The sequence below is a fragment of the Pyrgilauda ruficollis genome, unplaced genomic scaffold, assembly GCF_017590135.1.
Source record: "Pyrgilauda ruficollis isolate IOZ18807 unplaced genomic scaffold, ASM1759013v1 scaffold1, whole genome shotgun sequence".
Lineage (NCBI taxonomy): Eukaryota > Metazoa > Chordata > Aves > Passeriformes > Passeridae > Pyrgilauda > Pyrgilauda ruficollis.
The window spans coordinates 8,315,450-8,336,165 of record NW_024508100.1 but is presented as its reverse complement, the minus strand read 5'-3'; the positions used below and the strand labels follow the sequence as shown (position 1 = coordinate 8,336,165).

General features: G+C 38.3%; 2 protein-coding genes across 3 annotated transcripts in view; one reads left to right on the top strand and one right to left on the bottom strand.

Annotated features, from left to right (window-relative positions):
• Positions 1–8,549: 8,549 nt before the first annotated feature.
• LYAR (Ly1 antibody reactive) lies at positions 8,550–17,978 on the bottom strand. Its single transcript, XM_041486783.1, has 9 exons — positions 17,837–17,978; positions 17,033–17,197; positions 16,610–16,724; positions 14,630–14,737; positions 13,169–13,246; positions 11,016–11,352; positions 10,644–10,748; positions 9,739–9,824; positions 8,550–9,421 (listed from the first exon to the last, which is right to left on the bottom strand). Exons 2-9 carry the CDS (start codon positions 17,152–17,154, stop codon positions 9,287–9,289), a joined length of 1,086 nt encoding a protein of 361 aa, XP_041342717.1. The 5' UTR covers positions 17,155–17,197; positions 17,837–17,978; the 3' UTR covers positions 8,550–9,286.
• Positions 17,678–20,716, top strand: part of ZBTB49 (zinc finger and BTB domain containing 49) — an 18,886-nt gene continuing 15,847 nt past the window's right edge. The window contains exons 1-2 of one of the 2 annotated variants that reach the window (XM_041486668.1): positions 17,678–17,710; positions 19,327–19,500. In XM_041486668.1, coding sequence (XP_041342602.1) covers positions 19,349–19,500 — 152 coding nt within the window. In that variant the 5' untranslated portion in view covers positions 17,678–17,710; positions 19,327–19,348. Of the gene's footprint in view, positions 17,711–17,990; positions 18,318–19,326; positions 19,501–20,716 lie in introns of those variants that run through there. The other variant, XM_041486582.1, reaches the window with a different exon arrangement.

The window sequence follows — 20,716 nt, the reverse complement described above, 5'->3', positions numbered from 1 at the left end:
CCGCCGGGCTCCATGTTGGGCCGCTCCGGCAGTGACGCGGCGGGGCGGGAGCGCGGCGGCCGCGACCGCCCCGGCGTGAGGGGCAGCGGCGGCGGGCGGCCCCAGGCAGCGGCCGGGCTGAGGGCCCGCGGGTACGGGATCCAGAAACGGCCTCGGGAATCGCGCTGAGCCCCCCTGGAGGGAGGGAGCACTGCCGCGTACAGCCGAGCGCCGCAGTGAAGGCTGTGGTGCCGAAATGATTCAGGAAAAAAACTCAAAAAGCTCTGTGCGTAGAAATGTTTTCCTCATCTGCCAACCAGATGTTCTCGAGGGCAGATGTTAGGGAAATCTCAATTTCTGTGACACAGACCAGTGGTGTAGGTTAAAAATGATTGGAGCTTGGTGCTAATAACTGCAGGCTCGGAGGTTCGATCCCCGTAAGGGCCGTTCGCTCAAGGGTTGGGTTCCGCGATCCTTCTGGGTCCTCCCAACTCGGAATATGTGTGACCCTGAAATGCAAAGCTCTGGGAGGTTTCCAGAGCCACGGGAATCCTGTAGCACTCGACACTGCAGCTCGTAACTAGAAATAATAAACATATTTGCAAGACAAGCTAGGTAAAAATTAAGTAATAAAATGGTAAAACAGATTGTTTCAGTTCTGTAGTTGATGTCTGCGTAACTAGATACCAAATTCACACCAGCATGTTTCTGCATATACAACCTTGAAACCAATTGGGCTTTCTTGTTTATTCACATGGACAAATTCAAAACTAGTCAATTTTGCTGACAGATAACCTTAGGTCTGGTCCTTATAAGAATACTATGAATATTAAGAGTGAATATGTGTGCTGTATCTTCTGGGGTGTGTTCAGTGATTAAGCTATTAACATGGCTTTTGAAATTGAAAATTGTTTCTAATAGTAATGATTCATTAGGTTAATTAGATGATCCATGTGATTGTTACAAAGCCTGTGCCTTCTCAGAGAAAATTGTGTGGCGTAACATTCTGATTAAGGCAAAAATCCTTTTGACTTCAATGTGGAAGCACCCGTCCAACACGGCAGCTATGTAGCTACGTATAGCTTGTCTTTACAGTGGGATTAAATGTAGAAATATTCAATAAAAACTCAGATTATTATATGGGAGATTGAAGAAACAAGAACCTAATTTCAGTATGTGTTTTACTTACCAAAATTAAATTACTAGCTGTATATAGATTAAAGTTCAAAAATCCAAGTGTTTCATAACCTGATTGTACTTTTCCTCTCAGAAAGCAAAATATTTTGCATTAAAACAATGATTATGAGAAATTTGTTAAATTTTCACTTACCACGCGCATTCTTTGCATATTGTGCAGCATTTATCGACAGAAATGCCATGCAGATACTTCCTCTGTAGTTTTATGTTGAGAAAACAGTAAAATCAAAAAGAATGGAATGTGGGCTGTGGATAAATAATTATATATTTTATCAGGAAACCCTAAAAAACCCTAAAAAGACCCCTAATTCTAGGCCATCCTAAAGGAAGAAACTAACTAATACAAACTAATTAGGGTAAAAGCTAAGCTTTCTGTGACTTGCACTGTTTTTAAGCTGTTCTAAACCTGCTGGCTAACTGTATTTTCCTAAATATACTATTATCTGTTTTATTAATGAGTGAGATTCTAGGGACAAAAGAAAACAGGTCTGATTATCCTTTATTACTGCACATTGAATTTGAGTAAATTCAGCCCAAAAAATACAAGAACAGAAAAAAAAATTTCTTTCTCTGCAGAATGAGAGGCCTTCATTTACATCTGAATTTCATGTGAGAGGTGTCATAGTAAGTAGAAATTGTTTTTCCAGCCTTAGAACATGTATCACATAAGGGCCAACCACATTGCAGTCCTTAGTGACTACAGGGATTATTCTTTATGCAGTTCAGTTGAATATTTTAAAGTTAGCAGCTCATGGGAGATCAGAGCTCTGCTTTCTTATCAATGAAATAGAGGTTTCTTTGTTTTATTTCCTTTTAGCAAGATGACTACCTCAGCCTTCACTTTCATCTTAGTGATTCAAATAGGAAACAAAGGAAATCTTCATGCACTTTCTTTGCAAAAGCTATTCATAGGATATATCTTTGATTTAAATGTAGCAATTAAATAAATATGTATGCTTGGAAAGGTTAAGATCTGTCAGTGTTGTTAAACTGAACACTTCTGTTTACCTACAGAGTAGGTATTGTGCAAAGAGCTGAAATAAGAGCTTCCTTCCTGGGCTCACTATTGACCTTGACTGAGACCGCTCATGTTCTGTTTGTAGAGCTGAGATGTTTTCTGTGATCTTTTCACAGTGCTTCTCTGATTCAGAAATTATTAATCTGCCAAAGAATAGAAAGATAGTGATCAGGAGCTGAACCGAGACTGTCACAAAATGAACAACATAATTAACAAAGCATCTAATCAACGGGCCTGTTATGGATAATTAATTCTTCCAAGTTAATGTTTAAGAATCCCTGCAGAAATGTTAGGAAGTATTCTAAAATGTGATGATTGATGTGATAACTTTAGTTAAAAGTCTGTGAAATAAATTTGTGAATTTGAAGTTTCACTGAAAGAAGTGTACAAAGGGCAGAGTTTGCAGCAATTTTTTTGTGAACTGTAGTCCTGGACTCTCACATAGTGTGATTCAATTTCCAAATCTTGGGAACTGAATTCAACACCTTCTCATTCTTTTATTTGAAGTAGAATATAATGATTTGTATGTTAGTTGAATGTCTTTAAATATTCACATTTTTTGGTTATAAGCTGAATTTCACAATATATTTGGATATTTTGAATTTTATTTTCGTGTTGTTCACTGAATATTTGCTGCTTAGTGATTACTAGTAATTCTTAATGGCACACAAATGTGGTAGATTTTTGTGTCTCTTGACTGGGTACGCATAAAATTTAGAATTGGAATTCCCAGTTAAATTCTCACTTTTAGGAAGTCAAATTAGTTTTGTAGTTGCAACTTTTTCCCTACTACAGAAATCAATAGCTAAATTAGCCCAAATGTTATCTGTTCACAAAACACCTGGCTGGAATTTTTTTCATTCCATATCTAAGTAGGGTGGGCTCCTTCCTCTGCTGATTGTATCCAACCTACCTCCAGCTGAAGTAGGTTGGATACAATATAGATATATTTTTTCATTTTGAGGAATGATTGTGCTATAGTAGTCTGTGCTTTCTGTTCACAAACTAGGTAATAATAAAGTCAGTAGTAACCTGCTGCTTATCTTCCACTATCAGGAGTAAGAGATTGGACGGGTAGAGATTCTCAATCCTTTCTGAACCTTGTCCTTGGACTAAAGTATTGTGCATCTTCTCTTACACTGGGTGAAAAAGTAAATACATTGCCTGACTCATCTAGGTAACAAAAAAGCCTCCAAATAGTACAAACAATTCCCCTGCTTTCATCTTGCATTCTTTTAACTATTTAAAATTCAGTACAATGGAAAAGGACTTAAAAGCATTTGGTGTGAATAACTTAATGCAGATCTGAAAAACAACTGCCGGGTAAAACTCAATTGACTCTGAATGTGGTCCATATACAAATTCCTGAACTCAAGCTGAATTCTCATGTGAGTATTAAATTGCAGTGCAGCCTTGGATTGACCCTTTAGGAAGGAAACAATACATAGAATAGTGTGTTTGATACCAAGAAGGCTCTATATTTAAGCATGCAAGCATTTGAACTTCATGAGGGAAAAAAAAGCAGAAAAGATAAAGTCAGTTTAAAAGGTGAAGAGGAGAACAGAAAAAATGCACCACATAAAGACATCTAATTTATGTAGGTATGTTATTCCTCACCTTGAAAGTTGTCAGCAAATTACAAAAAAAAAAAAAAAAGCTGATCTGAAGTATTTATTTGATAGAAGACCACCTTCACCCTCAATAATCCTGATTAAAGATGTTAGACATCTTTAGTGTTCGACACTTGCCTTTTTATAATCAGCAGTACAAATATAAGAGGACTGTTCTGTTCTTTCCCTTTAACTGTGCAAACAAAACCAAAATATTTATTCAAATTTTTCCAAATATCCAAAACTCATCCTATTTATCCAAAATAAATCTGGATAAACCATTCTCCTAGAAGTAGCTAAGTAAATTTTCTTACTGTCTCTCTTCTAAACCATTTGTTGAGTTTAGTTTCACTTAACTATGCTTACTTTTTTGAGGAGGTACAATGACTCTCAAAATGTTTTCCCAAGACTACAGTTTAATGATACAAAGCACTTGGCAGCAATACTCCAGCTATAATTGTTCTTGACTACTCAATCCCCAGTAGTGGTATATAATACCTCTCAGTTTGAGGATTTGATCTGGTTTTAAAAGCCTGCAAAAATGCAGGGGGTGGTGGAGAGGCAGAAACAAATGGCCAGATGTGAGAGAGTGGGAAAGACAACACTTGGGACTTACTGAAACTGATTTCTCTACTTAGGAAAAAGTCTGTGCAACCATGCATCTGTAACAATATGAAAAGAATTTCGTTCTTAGGGCATTTAGGAACATCCTGAAGTATGATTTTTGAATACTGAACGACAGATCTAATAGTTTTTCACACAGGAAAAACTATCAGTTGTGGGAATGGCCATTCAAGTGTATCATTCAACATTTACGGTACAGGAGTATTGGTCTCTTTTGGTGTGCCACTTTATTTCTCTATTGGTAGAGATTAGCATTATTTTAGGCTGTGATGGAATTTTAACTATTGTTTTGGAGATGTCTAGTGTCACCACTGCCTGTGATTTGACTGATGTACTAAAGCAGTGGCTCTCATTGTAAACAAGATTGGAAAGTACAGTTCAGCACAGCAACATCTCACTGCTGTGTATAGTGTGGGATTCAGGTCATGCTGTTTCTGTGGAGTCTTGAAAAAAAACCACAAAACAAAGCTCTTACATGCTTCATTCACAGTGAAGGTTTTCTTTACCATTGTCCTTCACAGTCCATTACTACTTATATATTCTGTAGGGTCAATTTTTCATGTATTTTGAACAGGTATTGCAATTAACTGGAAAACAGAGTTAGAAGCCAGTACAGTTAGAAGTACTGGCTGAGTACTAAACTGTTCAAGACAGACAGGAATAGAAAGATGTTTCCTTTATGAAGACTGAATTCAGCAATTTGAATTTTTGGCTAGAGGACGATTATACAATTCCCATTACTGTTTTGCCTAATCTGCATAACATAAACAGGTCTTTAAGAACATCAGCTGAACTCAGATTTTTTCTTCTCATGGAAAACTTACCCTGTGCTAACCTCTGGAACCACTTCTGGCACTGAAAGTTCACCAAAAAAGCTGAAACTTTCAAAGACATAATAACTGAAACAGAACTGCAGGAGCAAGAAGCAAAAGGAAACATATTTTCATGGTATAAGACATAAGAAAGAACAGTCTAGGAGAAAATCCTGGTCCTGTCTCATTCAGACAAAACATTAGCCTTTGTCATGTAGGGATACTGTAGAGTGTCAATAGGTGTGTACTCCTCCTGGAATTCCTTCTCATCAAGAGAAAAAGCCAGCAGAAGGGCAAAAAATTGGAGTATAAAAGTGCACTTTGTGCTTTGTGTTTATACATTAATGGCTGGATGGTGGAAGTTCATTGTGTGGCTACTGCAAGGAACAGAAAGAAGGAGGAAACATAGTATGGTTTGAGCCACTTGCAATGCAGGCAGAATTCTGGTTCTTTTTTGTTCAGGTTCTTTTTCTTTGTCACCTAAGTGAGATGCAGTGATCTAAATACTTTCAAGTGGATTTCATGCTGCCTGAGAGGAAGATCCCATTATATTTAAAAGCACCTTTTTTCTGGTAAACCAAATATATGTGAGTTGAGCTTGACTGTAATCTGGCCTTAATTAGGCTTTTTATACTACTTTTGTACCAATGCATTTCACACAGAAGTTTGAGAAGAGGGGTTTAATGGGTGGGCAGGTATAAAGACATAATTTTTGGTTTTCTGTTACTTTCATGTAATTTCAGGAACTATAAAACTACTTCTGTTGAAAGTCAGTATTTTACTTCTGCTGTAGCTCAGTTATGAAGTTGTATAGCAAGAGCAGTTTCTACTAAAAGATTCTAATGAGAAGGGCAAACACAGAAAACACTGGACAATTCTAAATCTTCTAGAATAAATTTTAAAAGGAAAGATTAAAAAAGAGGTGTTTGGAAAGGACTAAGATCTATGATCTGCAGTCTTGAAGAAAAAGGTCCAATCTAAGCAAAAAGCTTGAAGGTTTTTCAGGCTTTGCTGTCTGAGAGCATAAAAGCATGAGGATTCAGGTGCAAAAGGAATTACATCCGAGAATTGCAAAGAGAAGCAGTAGATTACCAGGGCCAAAAGGAACTGTATCTTAAGTATAAGGGAAAGTTACTAGCAAAACTTCCTCTAGTTCAAGTGAAATTTAGAATTCAATATAAAGTAACACTTCCTGTAAAAGTACTAATGGGAAACATAATATGCAGCTTTTCTTGGCTGACAGAGCAGAAAAGAAACTTAGAGGATTTATTCCTGTTTTTTTCTTAAAGGCTAATCTGGGAGAAGAAAGGGGTAAATGTTGAATATATTGACTGAGATATCTTGTAACCTGTGAAAACAGCTCAATGTACAGAACAATATGCCTTTTTCCACTTATCTTGCACAAAAAGTTTAATATTTGCTCTCTTATTTCCTTAATAAGGGTGAGTGTTACAGCCTTAAAAGTTTCTGAATGAAATCATGTATTGGGTCTCTGTATCCTGTGGTCATCAGCTATGAGCCACTACTCATGTTGGGCTCTGACTACATTGTCCTGATGCAATTGGATTATAGCACCAGGTGGGAGGATCAGTTTTCACTGCAGAAAGAATGAACTACTCTAATGCACCAAGACAGTGGAGGGCTGAGCACAACAAATAAGTAGCTGTCCTTTGAAGTTTTTTTTCTTCCAGTGATTAAAGTCCCTGCTTAAGTGCTTATGCTATAGTTATAATGAAAGCCACTAGCTTTAAACAATTTTCTAATTTCTCCCTTCCTCACCCTGCCACAAAGACATGCATTTTTCAATACACTATTTTAGAAAGGAAAATTTTAACAAAAAGGTATAATTATGGAGCTATGTTATGCTGTTTAGAAAATCACTAAAACATATTCTGGATTACAACAATACTGGTAAATATATTCCTTAATTATTGAATAGAAATTAGAGAGGTCCTGCTGTTTTTCTGTCTTCTTGAAGGATTCTCAATGATCTGTGAGGGATTATGCCTCCCTCTGAAACAATTACCACCAAATTTGAAGTAAATTCAATCTGATCAAGACATCATTATTAAAGTCCAGATCTGTTGTAAGGGGAAAAGGCAATTTCAGTCCTCTGAGTACTTTATTAATTGTCTAATGAAAAAACATGGAAGTCAGGGTTTTTTTCACATGAGAGCTGCATGTCAATAACACAACTATGCATGGATTGGAATAGCACTTGAAGCCTTCTACAATTAAAGGCATAGACTCATCTACCATACTATAGTATTCCCAGGAACACCCAGAAAGAAAAATATGCCTACAAAGCATATTGCTCCCCATCTTTCTGCCAACAGAGCAGGAAAAGGTAATACTACTGCAGCAACATACACTGAGGTGATACTATTGTAACTATAACAAGGCTTACTTGCAACAGACTCCCACTAATGACTGTCAAAGAGAGGCAAGCATTAGATTCCTGTGTGCCAAATCATGAGGGAAAAACTGAACATCAGCTGGTGCTGCATTACCCTTTACACAGAGAGGGGAAGCATAATTTACAGTATGTTTACTACTCCACACAGGCACCACTAACCCAACCATGGCAAGGGACAGGGGAGTACACTGTTTGAACCTTTAAGAATGGTTAACAGTTAAAGCAGGAAAGAAAATTACAAGGTCACATCCTACTCTGATAGCTCATCTGCATACTGTTGATTTGATAGTCCTTATTCCCAGCTTTCAACTGATCCATGATGTTTGAACACAGCCTGCTGCTTTGCTTCATTCAGTGATCACTGCAGTAAACCCTGAGCATCAGACACCAGAACTCTGCAATGATAGGAGCCAAGATTCTGGTTATCTGTTAGACTGAATAGAAAGAACTGTTGCATAGCTTCAACAAACAACAGCTGCTGAAGAGATCTTGAGTTCATTACGTGCTTTCTTGCAACCTTTACAGTAAGACAAATACGTACTCAGGAAAACTGAACCCAGTGTATCACAATTAATTTTTAGTATTTATACCTTTAATATATTCAATATTTCTATATATTCAGATATTTTTACTGTGGAGTTTTATAGACGTGTATCTATTTGAAATCACTAAGCAATTTTTAAAAACACCATATGACTGAGTCCTTTATAATGCTGTTTTTAACAGACTATATCATAACAGGAAACTTCCTACATGGAAGTAATTTTGCAATTAAGTAAAAACCTATAAAACTCCAAGTAACTTTTCCCAGGCAGCTCTGTCTCTCACATACCTGTAACATCTCTAGCCTAGCTAAATTGTTTTGGTGACAGCAATACAACAGCCTCTTCAAATGATGTATAATTTGTGGATTTATTATGCAATTATAAAGTGACAAGATTAATTATATTTAAGATTGTATTTTAAAGTAATCTATTTCATCAGTCAGTTTTTAGTCCATGTAACCACTTCTATTGAAGTCAGTTGCATTACTAATCAGGACTTTCAGTAGGAATGCATATGCAGGTAACTCAGTCTTTAGATTTCACTGAATGTGCAATATTGCATACACAAATCTGACACTTTATTTATGCATTTTACAACACAGAATCAACAGTTTATTAAAGGCTGCATACACTATCCACAGTGCATGAAGTGGGTATCAGCCATACCATTTTGAGTTTTAGCATAATGAAACATTTATTCCACAGTGGGTTTTGAATATGAAAATCCTATTTGCTCTGAAAAGAGTTCCTGCAAAAAGCCACACAACCCAGGTCCTGAAAAACATTCAAGCCTATAAATTATATTCATTACCAGAAGAATTTTAATACAGTAGGCCAGCAATTATTTTCAATGCCTCTTAAAACTTGTACCAAAAAATATACATTTTCCATAAAATCAAAAAATAAAATATCTCAAAATGTTCTGTGATAAATCTAGAAAAAGGGGAGGGATCCAGTATTAAAAGTTAAATTTCACATACACAATATAAAATTATACCAATGCATAGTATTTGTACAGCTGACAGAAGAGTTTGACTCCATCTGCAAGATTAAAATACAACAGCTATGAAAAGTATGCAAACTGTTTATTTCACAAGTTTCACTTTGTCCTTTAGAACTCTAAATTTAGGATTGTTATTCACTTTTTTATTGAATGTGGCTAGGATCTCCTCTTCTGTTTTGTGACATTCACCAGCTATTGCATAATATTGAGCTATCACCTGCAGAAAGACAGAGAAATGGTTTTTAGTTCATGAAGATGATTCCACTGTAACCAATAATACATTTACGTTACTGCATTAAAGTGGCACGGAAGCTATTGTGCTATTATTCCTTTTCAGAACTAGCACTGAATTTCTTGTGCAATTCAGTAAGCAATAAAAAACCTGCCCTTCAGCTAACATTCTGTTAATTGATATTCCATTAAAAAATGTTGAACTTTTTTTGTTTATGCCAGCCAGAATTTTCTGAGCTTCAGCATTACACAAATAAATTCATAAGTCCATAGGAGATTTAAAAAAATCATGTTGTACAGCACCTTTTTTCTTAGTTTCTTAATTGAAATTTCATTGTCTGGAGCCTGCTTCAGAACTGCTTTGATGGTTCCCTTCCAGTTGAATTTACCTAGAAAATAATTAGGTGCACAACACTGTTAGTGAAAGGAAGTATTCTGGGTCTTCTTCTATACTAGTAGCCAGCCATCAATCTCCTAATTTTGGAATCAGTTTGGCTACCACAACAGTTGTTATCTTACTGACCCTACAACAGGAGGGTGTATAAAGCATAAAGTCATCAGTTGTTCCTGAATATAAAATGGAATAGAGATGAAGAATCAACACAGTACTTGAACAACAGCGGTCACAATTGTTTTCACTTAACTTCTGCACTTCAGCTATTAAGTAGAAACTCTTAAATAATGCAGGACTAGTTAAGATCCTGTCTCTTCACACTTAAAGCACAGGCAGTCAAATTTGACCATACCACCTTCAGAGGTCATTAACCTCAAATGATCTGTATGTTCAAACAGAGTATGACTGGTGATAGGTAGAAGTAGGTTTATCTAAGCATAAACTAAGGTCCAACGTATCTGAAGTCAAATTTATGACTCACTGATCAAAAATGGGGATATGAGAGATACAAAGAAGTCTAAGAGTTGTTACCCCTTTTGTTGTGCTGTCTAATGTGCATGGCAGCAAGGAAGAGACCCACTGTGGTGAAACCTCAGTGACCACTGGAATCAAGCATAGCCAAAGGCTGCCAGCACAGCACAAACAACAAATTAGAGAAGTAATTCATTAGCAGGTGTTAAGAGCAGAACAGGCTACTTACTCTGGAACAGATGTGTATACTGAACATACACACATTCATGTATACTGAGGCATCATGCATTAGGTCTTTTGCAGAGTAGTTTTGTAACAATCTAAAACATTCCTTTAAGAATACCTTTATCTGTTCCCACATTTTCTTCATTGTCATTGATGTTTTCTGTTTCCATGTCTTCTGAAATGCTTTCAGTTTTCATTCTCTTTGTTTTGGTATGAGGTTCCTCTAGAGATGGAATTGGACAAAACATACACAAGAAGGATTTAAAATGAGAAGTTCTGACATGACTGAAGTTTTTGTTCATGCAACATGAGTTTCTATTTGCAAAGTGCTTCAGATTTTATAAAAGAAATGTGCAATCATTGCTAAAAATAATCTAATTTGCACATTTAATGCACTACTTTAAAATTCTACTTAGGTAGTTTATTAAACTTTGGAATTGAGAAAAAGCCTCTTCAAAACAAACATGAATGTAAGTTGTATGATAGATACCTTCTGCATGTTTGTGTTTGCGTTTCTTTACGTTTGTTTCCTCTTCTGTTTCACTGTGATTGCCATTTCCATTTATTCCAAATTCATCCTCCACACTCTCTTTTCCTTTTTTGGACTTTTTACTTTTTTTTACTTCTTCCTGGTTTTCCAATTTCAGATCTTTTTTCTCCTTCTTTTTGTTCTTTTGTCTCTCTTCTTTTCGTTCCCTCTTACTCTTTTTTCTCTCAGTCTTTGTATCTGTAATTCCATTTTCTTCTGCCTTTGCATTTTTCCCAGTTTCTGCAGATTGCTGCTCTTCCTTCTGTTGTGGTTTGTCTTGTTCTTTTTCATTTGAACTCTTTTGTTGAAAGAAAGATAATTACAGTTTTTACATGTGTTTTTTGACATTGCAACTTTCCTCTACTAGACCATTGGTAACTGTTCAGAACACTGATATCCTGAAATGAGTTAAAGTGCTCACCTATGATGTCACCAGTTACCTGAGAAGAAGCACTAGTGAAATAATGTGCCTGACTCTTCTTTTAACTTAACAGACTAAATGCCAATTAACATCACAGAAGAAATGTTATCTCACAACATATGTAATTCCTAGTTGAACTAAGTGTCTACTGTGTTTTAAATTATTTGTTAAATGTAATTAAGGAAGTGACAGCTCTTTGATTTACACAAACAAAACTACAGCACATTACAGCAAGATGCAGAAGTTATTCCCAAATACACAGCCCTTGAGTAATAATCACTTTTGCCATCCACTTCTCTGTCTTGGATGTGTCTGAGACAACAAACCGTTATGAAATGATGCTAAAAAAGGCACTCCTGCTTGTTTTCATTGTACTTTTCTCAACATATTTAGTTTTCTTTTAATGTTCCTGGGCTGTTTCTACAAGAAATAATGACTTCTTGTAGAATAATTAATATATTAATGAAAAAATTAATGTTCAATTTAAACTTTAATTTTAATAACTACAAGTGAATTCCTGAAAAAGAACAGATCTTTATACAAGCAATTTAACACCAACATGTTTTTATAAAGAATTATTTTAATTAAATTTGAATTCTACTTAAGAATTTCAATTGAGTAAATATACTTCAAGGTATGTATTATCACTCATATCTTAAGATCTTTTTAGGAATTCTTAAAAGTTAATTGAAATGCTGTGTTATATATTTTATTTTAATGATATGCCCTATGGACAGTGTAATTGTTTATATTTGTGTTTAAATAAAGGGTTTTCAGATTTAAGACCTTTTATAAAATAGTGTAAGTCAAGGGAGAACTGCTTATCACTAGTGAAGTTGTATAAACTCAGTATTAATGCTCCAGCAGAACAGTGTACTTCAGTGTCCAGAATTTATGTTATGTTCCTATCCTTTAGTAAATGTGTTTCTTTCTTTCCTGGCTCTTATATTTGGATTCCTCAGAAAAACTGCCTGGAATCATCAGATCAGAAACACAAAGCATCATCAACAGGGGATTAATGCCAAAGCTTTGCCTACACTCTTCCTCAAAACAATTTGGGCGAAAGGGGGGAGAGCATCTTCACATCAGCTGAAAAATGAGCTTCTCCAACAGCCTTCAAGGAGCAGCAATAGATGCAAATAAACAACACCCTACCAAAACACACTAAGCTACCAAAGAATTAGGTACTGACGAAAGGTCAGAGTGAGTCCACAATTTGGACAAAGAAACGGGACGAACTTGCACCACAAACTGGAGGATCTCTCTCCCCACTAATGGAATAGGTAAAGCATGTGCTTGTTAATTTCTCACTCCAATACACATAAATTTGAGACCAATAATGTCTTATTCTGTCCCAGTGTTTGATAAAAGACTGGAACAAAGATAAAGACAGTGCTTTTCCCTTTTTTTATGTATTAATAGCATAAATTAGCCTTCTGATTATCATGGCACAATTGTGCTACCATGTCCAAGTTTTCAATCACAACCTACTCAGTATGAGCAACTACTTCAGCAACGGTTCTGTGTTCCACAAATTAACAATTTAGTCAAGAAATATTCCACTGTAATATAATCTATTGGAACTATGAGAGACAATGTTTTCACTAACATCTACAAAGGGAGTCTGAAAGGTTTTCCTTCAAACATTTTTGAGTGCATTCCCATTTTATAATGTACCTCCAGTTAAACTTACGTTTGCTTCTGAGAAAACATCCCACACCTGATCTTGCAAATTGCTGTCATTAATTCTCAAACTGTTCTTGATCCAATTCTGTGCATAGAAAAAACAATAACAACTGAAAACATGCACCTGTGATTTTATTTCTTCATCACCATATAATTAGTTCTTGTTTTTTATTTTTCATTTAAGAATCAAATCACTGCCTTTGACTAAGATCTGGTTAGAGGTTACTCCTATTAATCTCTCAAGCCTCCTTGCTAAATTGTTTCATGGAATGTCTGGGAACTGTTAGGAGGCTTCACCATGTAACTCAATTGCCTCCCCAAGTGGTAAATATATACAAAAGATAATGCTCAAGCTTTTTGATACAAAAGGCTATCCCACCAAATCTTCTGACTGTTCCCATGAGTTAAAACATTAATGATCTGATCTTATTTATTTGCGTACTGGACATACGGTCACGCTCCTAAATGGATGCCTTCATTTATTACAAGAAAGTTAACTTAAGCAAATAGCTCAACGCAAACATTTCAAAGTTGTTTGGGTTATTGCAGGTGTTCCTGGTGAAAATGAAAATATAGCAGTAAATTATGCTGTTCACACTATCTGCAAGAGATCAACTTTTAGAAATGTGGAATTCAATGTTAAATGTAATGTAAAGATTTTTGCATTGCAATAAAAACCCCAGGAAAGGTGCATTAGTAAACTGGAACAATTAACTGCAAAAATTTTTGATCTTCCACTGCAAAGTATCTTATCAAAAAGAGAGGCTTCTGGAAAATACTAGTTTTCCTGCTCAGAATATTAATCCTGTAGCGAAATAGTCTAACTTCAGCTTGCTAGCAACAATCTCACCACAGCTCTATTAAGCTCTATTTGAGTGCTTTGGAAGCAAGCCTGATCTTCTCTCAGCCTCACAATCTGAGGCACAGAACAGAGACGGGGGAAAAAAGGCCTGTTTGTGAGTAATTCTTCACTTTTAATGAAATTCTTTACACACAGTAAATTCTCCACATCTGTAATTTACTTTAGTGAAGCATACAGAGCAGGAGAGTCTGTCAGAATACTGAGTAACAGGAAAACCCTCAAAACAGACCTTGACTTCAGCAAAAAACAAAGCCAAGGAAATAGGAAATCTTTAAAAGTATGTATAAGAATTTGGGCATTCAATAGAAATAGCAAATAGTCAAAATAGAAAGGGATGGAAAACAGAACAAACCTACACATGGAGACTAAGCTTAAAAGGTAAGTCTCTGGCTTAATAACTAATTCACCTGGCAGACCAAGAGCCCTATTAAGCAAATAAATGTATTTTACAACCACTGCCTATTTGAAATTCAGTTATTACACAATCTATACAAATGCCCAAATAAGCAATTTGTCCCACCTTTGTTAAAAGAGAGTGGCATTCCCTAAAAAAGTCTATTTTTATGCTCACTGCACAGATTACTGCAAATCTCTATTAAGACATACCTGAAACTTTATTTTTTTTCTTGGAATGTTATCAAAGGCACGTATTTGCTCCAGAATATTCCGCACTTTGGGGCTTATGTTGGGCTTCTTCATTACCTCCTGAATTTTCTGAATGAAGAAAAACAGAATTAAATCAGCAAAGCAGCACAGGGATCAAATGGTACATGTCAGGTGTGCAAGTCTGAAATACACTGGGCAGAAATCACCCAACACCTGCAGCTGGTATAGTCTGCTCATAGGAAATGCTCAAAAAACATGAGAAAAACACTGACCTCTATCACAGCTCATTAAATATGTGAAAATTATCTATATAAACATTTACACCTATGTAATAAGCAGAGGTAAGCAGGACTGCTCACCAGTGCTTTCTGATGAATAAGTTACAAACTGTAATAAAAACATTTCAAGCTAAAGTAACTGTATCACAGAAGGGATTCTTGCAGTATGAAAAAGACCTGCATTAAGAAAAGCAACGCTTTGGTTTTGGAGTTAATTATGAAAAATCAGGCTTACTTTTGACACCACATGCATTTCTTCTGGCAGCAGTGACAGCTTCAACAAACATTTATCCCTATATGACAGCTCTGGATATTCCTGTGCTACGGGTGTCAGCATGAGAGAAGAGAGATTAGACCAGGGCCTCCTGGCAGTCCCTTGAACAGCACTGCTGCTTGTGGGGGAAAAAAGCTCTGGGCTTCCCAGTACTTACAGGGTGCAGCCACTGGACACTGCAGAGCCTTCCTGTATTTCTGAAAATCTGGTGACTGAAAGGCTTTGTGAATATGTTAAGACTATCAGAAAAAGGTGTCTGATAATAATCCCTCATCCTTCTACCTAAGAATCACTTACTGTCGAGGCAGGCTACCAGTGTTCATAAATAGCAACACTCACATCATGCTGCCTTTACAAACATCCTCAAACAGTGCTCAGTCTCAACAAGAACACTCATTTCTGACTTTAATGGTGTTCATCACATGCTTCCAGGATGAATGTAGTTTAGCATCTTCTTAGGATGTGTTCTACATGATAGAAATAACAATTCCATGCATAAATGTGATCTAACTTACTACTAATGGGGTTTTAAATGTGTTTGAGGTCCTTCCAAAAACCTTTGAAGGAAAGCCATAAGAGGGTAGATTCTTGTGTAAGACACAAAGGGTAGGAGATATTTCTACCCATGCTGGAGCTTCTCCTGTTCAACATATTTACAAAATATCTGACAAGAAGACAGAAAATTTTCCCAATGATATGAAGCTATTCAGAATTAGGACTATGAGGCTTCCAGAAAGATCTTAAGAAAATTAGTGACTAGGTAATAAAAAAGTGAAATACATTCTTCTTGCTTTATGTGAATTTGTGTTGAAAAGGAAAAGCAACCCTAAATTCACATCTCAAATGGCAGGCTTTAGTTGACTATTGGAGATTAGATACAATAGCTGAGGATTAAAATAGGCAATTCCATGAAAATGCCAGCACAGTGATCAACAGCAATGTAAAAAAAAAAAGACACAGAAAACATAATTATGACACATGGTAAATCTATGGTTCTCTTATATCTTGAACAGCATTTCACAAGCATACAGTAGAGTGGGAAGATTTTAGAAGAGCAAAGATATAATTTACATATGAAGAACAACTGAGCAGGGTAGAATTTTTGAGCCTTGTACAAAGAATATGAGATGGGGAGGGATGCCTGACAGAGGTCTACAAAAGCATAAATGGCATGAAAAGGATGGACAACTACCAATGTTGCTTTATAAGCAGTTGGTAACTTTACACAAAATCAAAACAGTAAGAGATAGATTCAAAACAAAAGACACAATTTTTACCAGGATAAACACAGACCTATTAAGGAAATGCCAGAAGACAGCTGGGGATATTGGTAAAAATAGATCTCTGGCTCAAGCCAGTATAGGCTCTTTTTTGTCTTTGATAACTACAGACAATAGTTACTGTGGGTATATACAGAACAAACCGTACCTGAATCCACTCCTGCTGTTTAGCATCTCCTTTGCTAGCTTTGGCTTCAAAGCCTTTCCCACCATACTTCTGGTCTTCACTCACGCACTTGACGTGTTCCTTATAGTCATCACCCCTGAATATAAGAGATTTTTAACCACAGGTCACTGAAATGCTTCACTCTTCAAACTATGCAACATTTAGCCAACCAACAAGCTGAAGTAATAGAGGATTTAAATAAATGGATCATTTAAACCTTATTACTGTCAACGCTTAAATTATTAAAATGTGATGTGCTTGAAGTACATGCTTGTAAGACCACAGGCATTTCTGTCATGCTACAGCTTTCAGTGAAAATGTCTGACTTGCATCTCTTGCATTTGTGACAAAAGTGAGCAAGTGAGTCTGCAGAGTGAGCAAGGCTATTTCCCATTCTTTACATACCAGAAATCCTTGCCACAATCCATGCAAGACAGGCACTGACAGTTTCGGCAGATGTTCACATGCTTTTCAACCTGTGCCTTCTTCACGGCTTCCCCACACGCATTGCATGTGAAAACTACCATGCTGGCGAGTGGTCAGGAGCCTCTTCCTTCCGGAAGCACAACTCTAGGAATACAAGATGATCTTAATTTACAGCGTGAAAGAAGCACTTGGAGGGCCGAAGCGCACACACGCGTGCACCCGCAGGCAGACAGGGTGAGCAGCCCGGTGCTGCACGCCCGGCTCGTCCCACCGGACGCCCTCCCTGAGCCAGGGGAGATCAGCACCCCGGGAAGCGGCAATCCCTGCACCCGCCACCCCAGCCGGGAACCAGTAACCCCCGAACCGGTAACCCCCACAGCCATCACCCGGACGGAGAAACCACCTGTAACCCCTGCACCCACCACCCCAACCGCGGCACCCGTGACCCCCGTACCGCCCCCTCTGATACACCGCACAGGCGGCGTCCCCGGCCGCTCCACCCCGCTCGCGCGGCACGTGCCGCACCGACCGCTCCGGCCCCGCCGCCCCGCGCCTGCGCTGCTCCCGCCCCGCGCACCGGAACGGGAAGGGGAAGGGGAGGGAGCGGCGGCGGAAGCGGCCGCTGGCGGGGATGGAGCTGGGAGGTGGCCGGAGCCGGTAAGCGCTGGGCTGGGCAGGGCCGGCTCTACCGCCCCCTCAGATACACCGCACAGGCGGCGTCCCCGGCCCCCTCCTTTCCCCTGCGGGACCCCGCCGCTCCACCCCGCTCCCGCAGCTGCGGACCCGTCTCGGCCGGGCCCTGCCGAGCGGCAGCGCTGAGGGGTGGCCGAGCCTCACGGCTTGGGAAGCGCGGCGTGGCCGCCACCGCGCTCCTGGGCGGCAGCCGGCAGCTGCCGTGCCGTGCCGTGCCGTGCCGTGCCGTGCCGTGCCGCGCTGTCGCGCCCGTGCCTGGCCGCGCCGCGTTTTCCCCCGCCCGGGGCTGTGTGTCCGTGGGCTCCTCCCGCCGCAGCCCCGTCCCCGAGCCCGCCACCGGCCGCTCCCCTGCCCTGTCCCCGGGCAGAGCTGGCCCGCAGTGAGGCAAATCCTCCCTGTGTTCTGTCCTCTCCTCCTCCTTGAGCCTGGGCTGCACCTGAGCGAGGCTGAGGGGAACTGAGCCATAAATAGCGGCTGTGCCGGAGGGGCTCCCGGGCTCGGGAGCGGCTCCCCGTGCCCCGGCCCCTGCGGAGACGCGCTCCTGATGGATGAGAGGCACTGCACTGGCCAAGTAATTGCAGGGTGCCGTGGTGGGAGATGTTCGCAGGGAAAGCAAATTGATGCGCTTTCTTCATTTTAAAGCCTGGTCAAAGTATGATAAGCATTAATAGAGCAAAAGCACAATAAAATAACCCCTCCATGTAATTAGCTAGAGACAGAAGTAAACCAGGATAAATTAATGTGGAACCCTTATTATTCATAAGATATGAGAATGGGGCAACAACTATCTGGTCGTGCTTAACAGAAGGTGGTTTTTCTGCTTCATTCCTTAGGATAGGAAGATTTTCCTCCTTCATTCCGAGTTAGAAGATGGAAATTCAGATTGTCCTAATAGTTGGAATTGTCATGTTCACAAGCACACAGGGGAAGCATTGCATGCTTGTTGGGGTGAAAACAAAAAAGAAGTATAGAATTCAATGTAAATGTGTTGTGTTGGAAGGTGACTTGTCTTTCCAACCTGTTAAGAGGGGATTTTTTCATTTCGATATTACGTTGTATTAAAAACAATACCATGCTAATGTGTCTAATTAATCAGATCCATGGTGGAAATGTATGTAGCTAGAACAGCAACAAATGCCTGAAATAACACTAGTACTGTGTTCTCCCTTCTGAGTTTAGAGGATGAAGAAACTGAAGTTTGCCTCTACAAATGCTACTGATTTTGTACATGTAATGTGTTTTTGCATTAGAATCTAATTATTGTGGAAGTTGTCTAAATTGGGATGCATTTTTTGTGGCTATGGAGTCCAGTTTATGGCAGCACCATTAGATTTTTGCACATGCTCTTTGTTGTAAGCAAATCTCTGTTAAAAATCAGTATTTCAAATGTGTATTGCTGTGTATCTGTTGGTGAGCAATACCGTGACTTATCTTTAACCAGAATGTCATTAGAGATCAAATTGCAGGTGTAAACTGAAGTCTGTTTCCTTTGAAAGCTAAAATAAATTGTTAAAATGTTCTTAATATTTTAAGTTAATTTTGCAATTTAACATTCACCTTAGCACTTTATTTCATTATAGGTAATTTAAGTGGTTTTCTAGCATGGACACTGTTGCTAGCCATAGCTGTCATCTTCTCCAGCAGCTACATGAGCAACGCATCCAGGGGCTTCTCTGTGACTGCATGCTGGTGGTGAAGGGTGTCTGCTTCAAAGCACACAAAAATGTGTTAGCTGCTTTCAGTCAGTATTTCAGGTATGTGATAGAAAATTCTTCTCTTTAAAAAGTTAATTAAATGCTGTTGGCAGAAGCTTTCTCTGAAAATGGTATTTATTTCTGTTGGTTGTGGGAACTCTTACACTTGGGAGTGTAAAGAGAAAAGGGAAATTGTTTGTCCACAGATAAAGCTATGTCAAGTATTCACAGTATGCTGTTTGATTTTGACATTTTCTTGATTTACTTGCTTATAGTGCTTCATATAATAGATTCTGGCATGGACCTGCATTCAGTATTTCACCAGAAAAAGATAACTGCTTACAAGGAACATAGTAGAGTATATGAAGAGAGCCAGATAAGGGGTGGAATTGATAAAATGTTATCCCTTTCCAAATAATGGGACTTGTTTCATTAATCATATACTAAATAAAATGTGACTATATAGGTTATTAGTGAATCTCTGTTTATTCAGATTCTCAGAGACAACAACTGTGTTTTAAAGTATACAGGTGGCCCATTACACCACATCACTGCTTTCTTACCCTTCTGTACTGCCCTCAGTTGTGCCTCCAAATTTTGGAGGGTGCTGTATCTCCCAGCTTAGTGTTTTATATTAGTTATGAGTAAGCTGTTAGAGCTGACAGTTTTTAGACCTTGTTTTTTGAAACATCTCTAAAGCTTGACTGCTAATTCATTTGTAAGAAACCTGCTTTTATGTTATGACCAGAGAAAAAAGATGAGGTTCCTTTTTCTTCTCTAGTGCTGTACTGCTGATGAAGTGCAATTATGCTCAAAGACCAAATTTTTAAAGTAGTCAGAAAGAACTAAGAGCTCAGCGCCTATTAAAATTCAATAGGATATAAGTGGCTAATCAATTTAGGCTCTCAGCCCAGATCTGTTCATTATAGTTCTGGTTTTAATTTGGATAGGATGGTCTAGATTTATGAAAGAATTTGGATGTGGGCATTGGTTTCAGAGTATCCCCTGCATTTCTAAAGTTTCAGCATAGACTCACATTTTCTGAAAATTTAGAGCTCATTGATATCATGCCTGCCTTTAAACAAACCCAAATTTGAGATTTAGCCCACAAAGAGGAACCATTAAGTTTGGGGCATTTTTTAGTGTAGGAAAGTAACTACATATGAGTGACCTGACACCATTTATATGTCATTGTTTACTGTGGGAGTATCAGGATTTTAATGGGTCCAAAGTTTTTAACCGAGAGAGAGTATGAACCCACTTAATCTAGGACTGC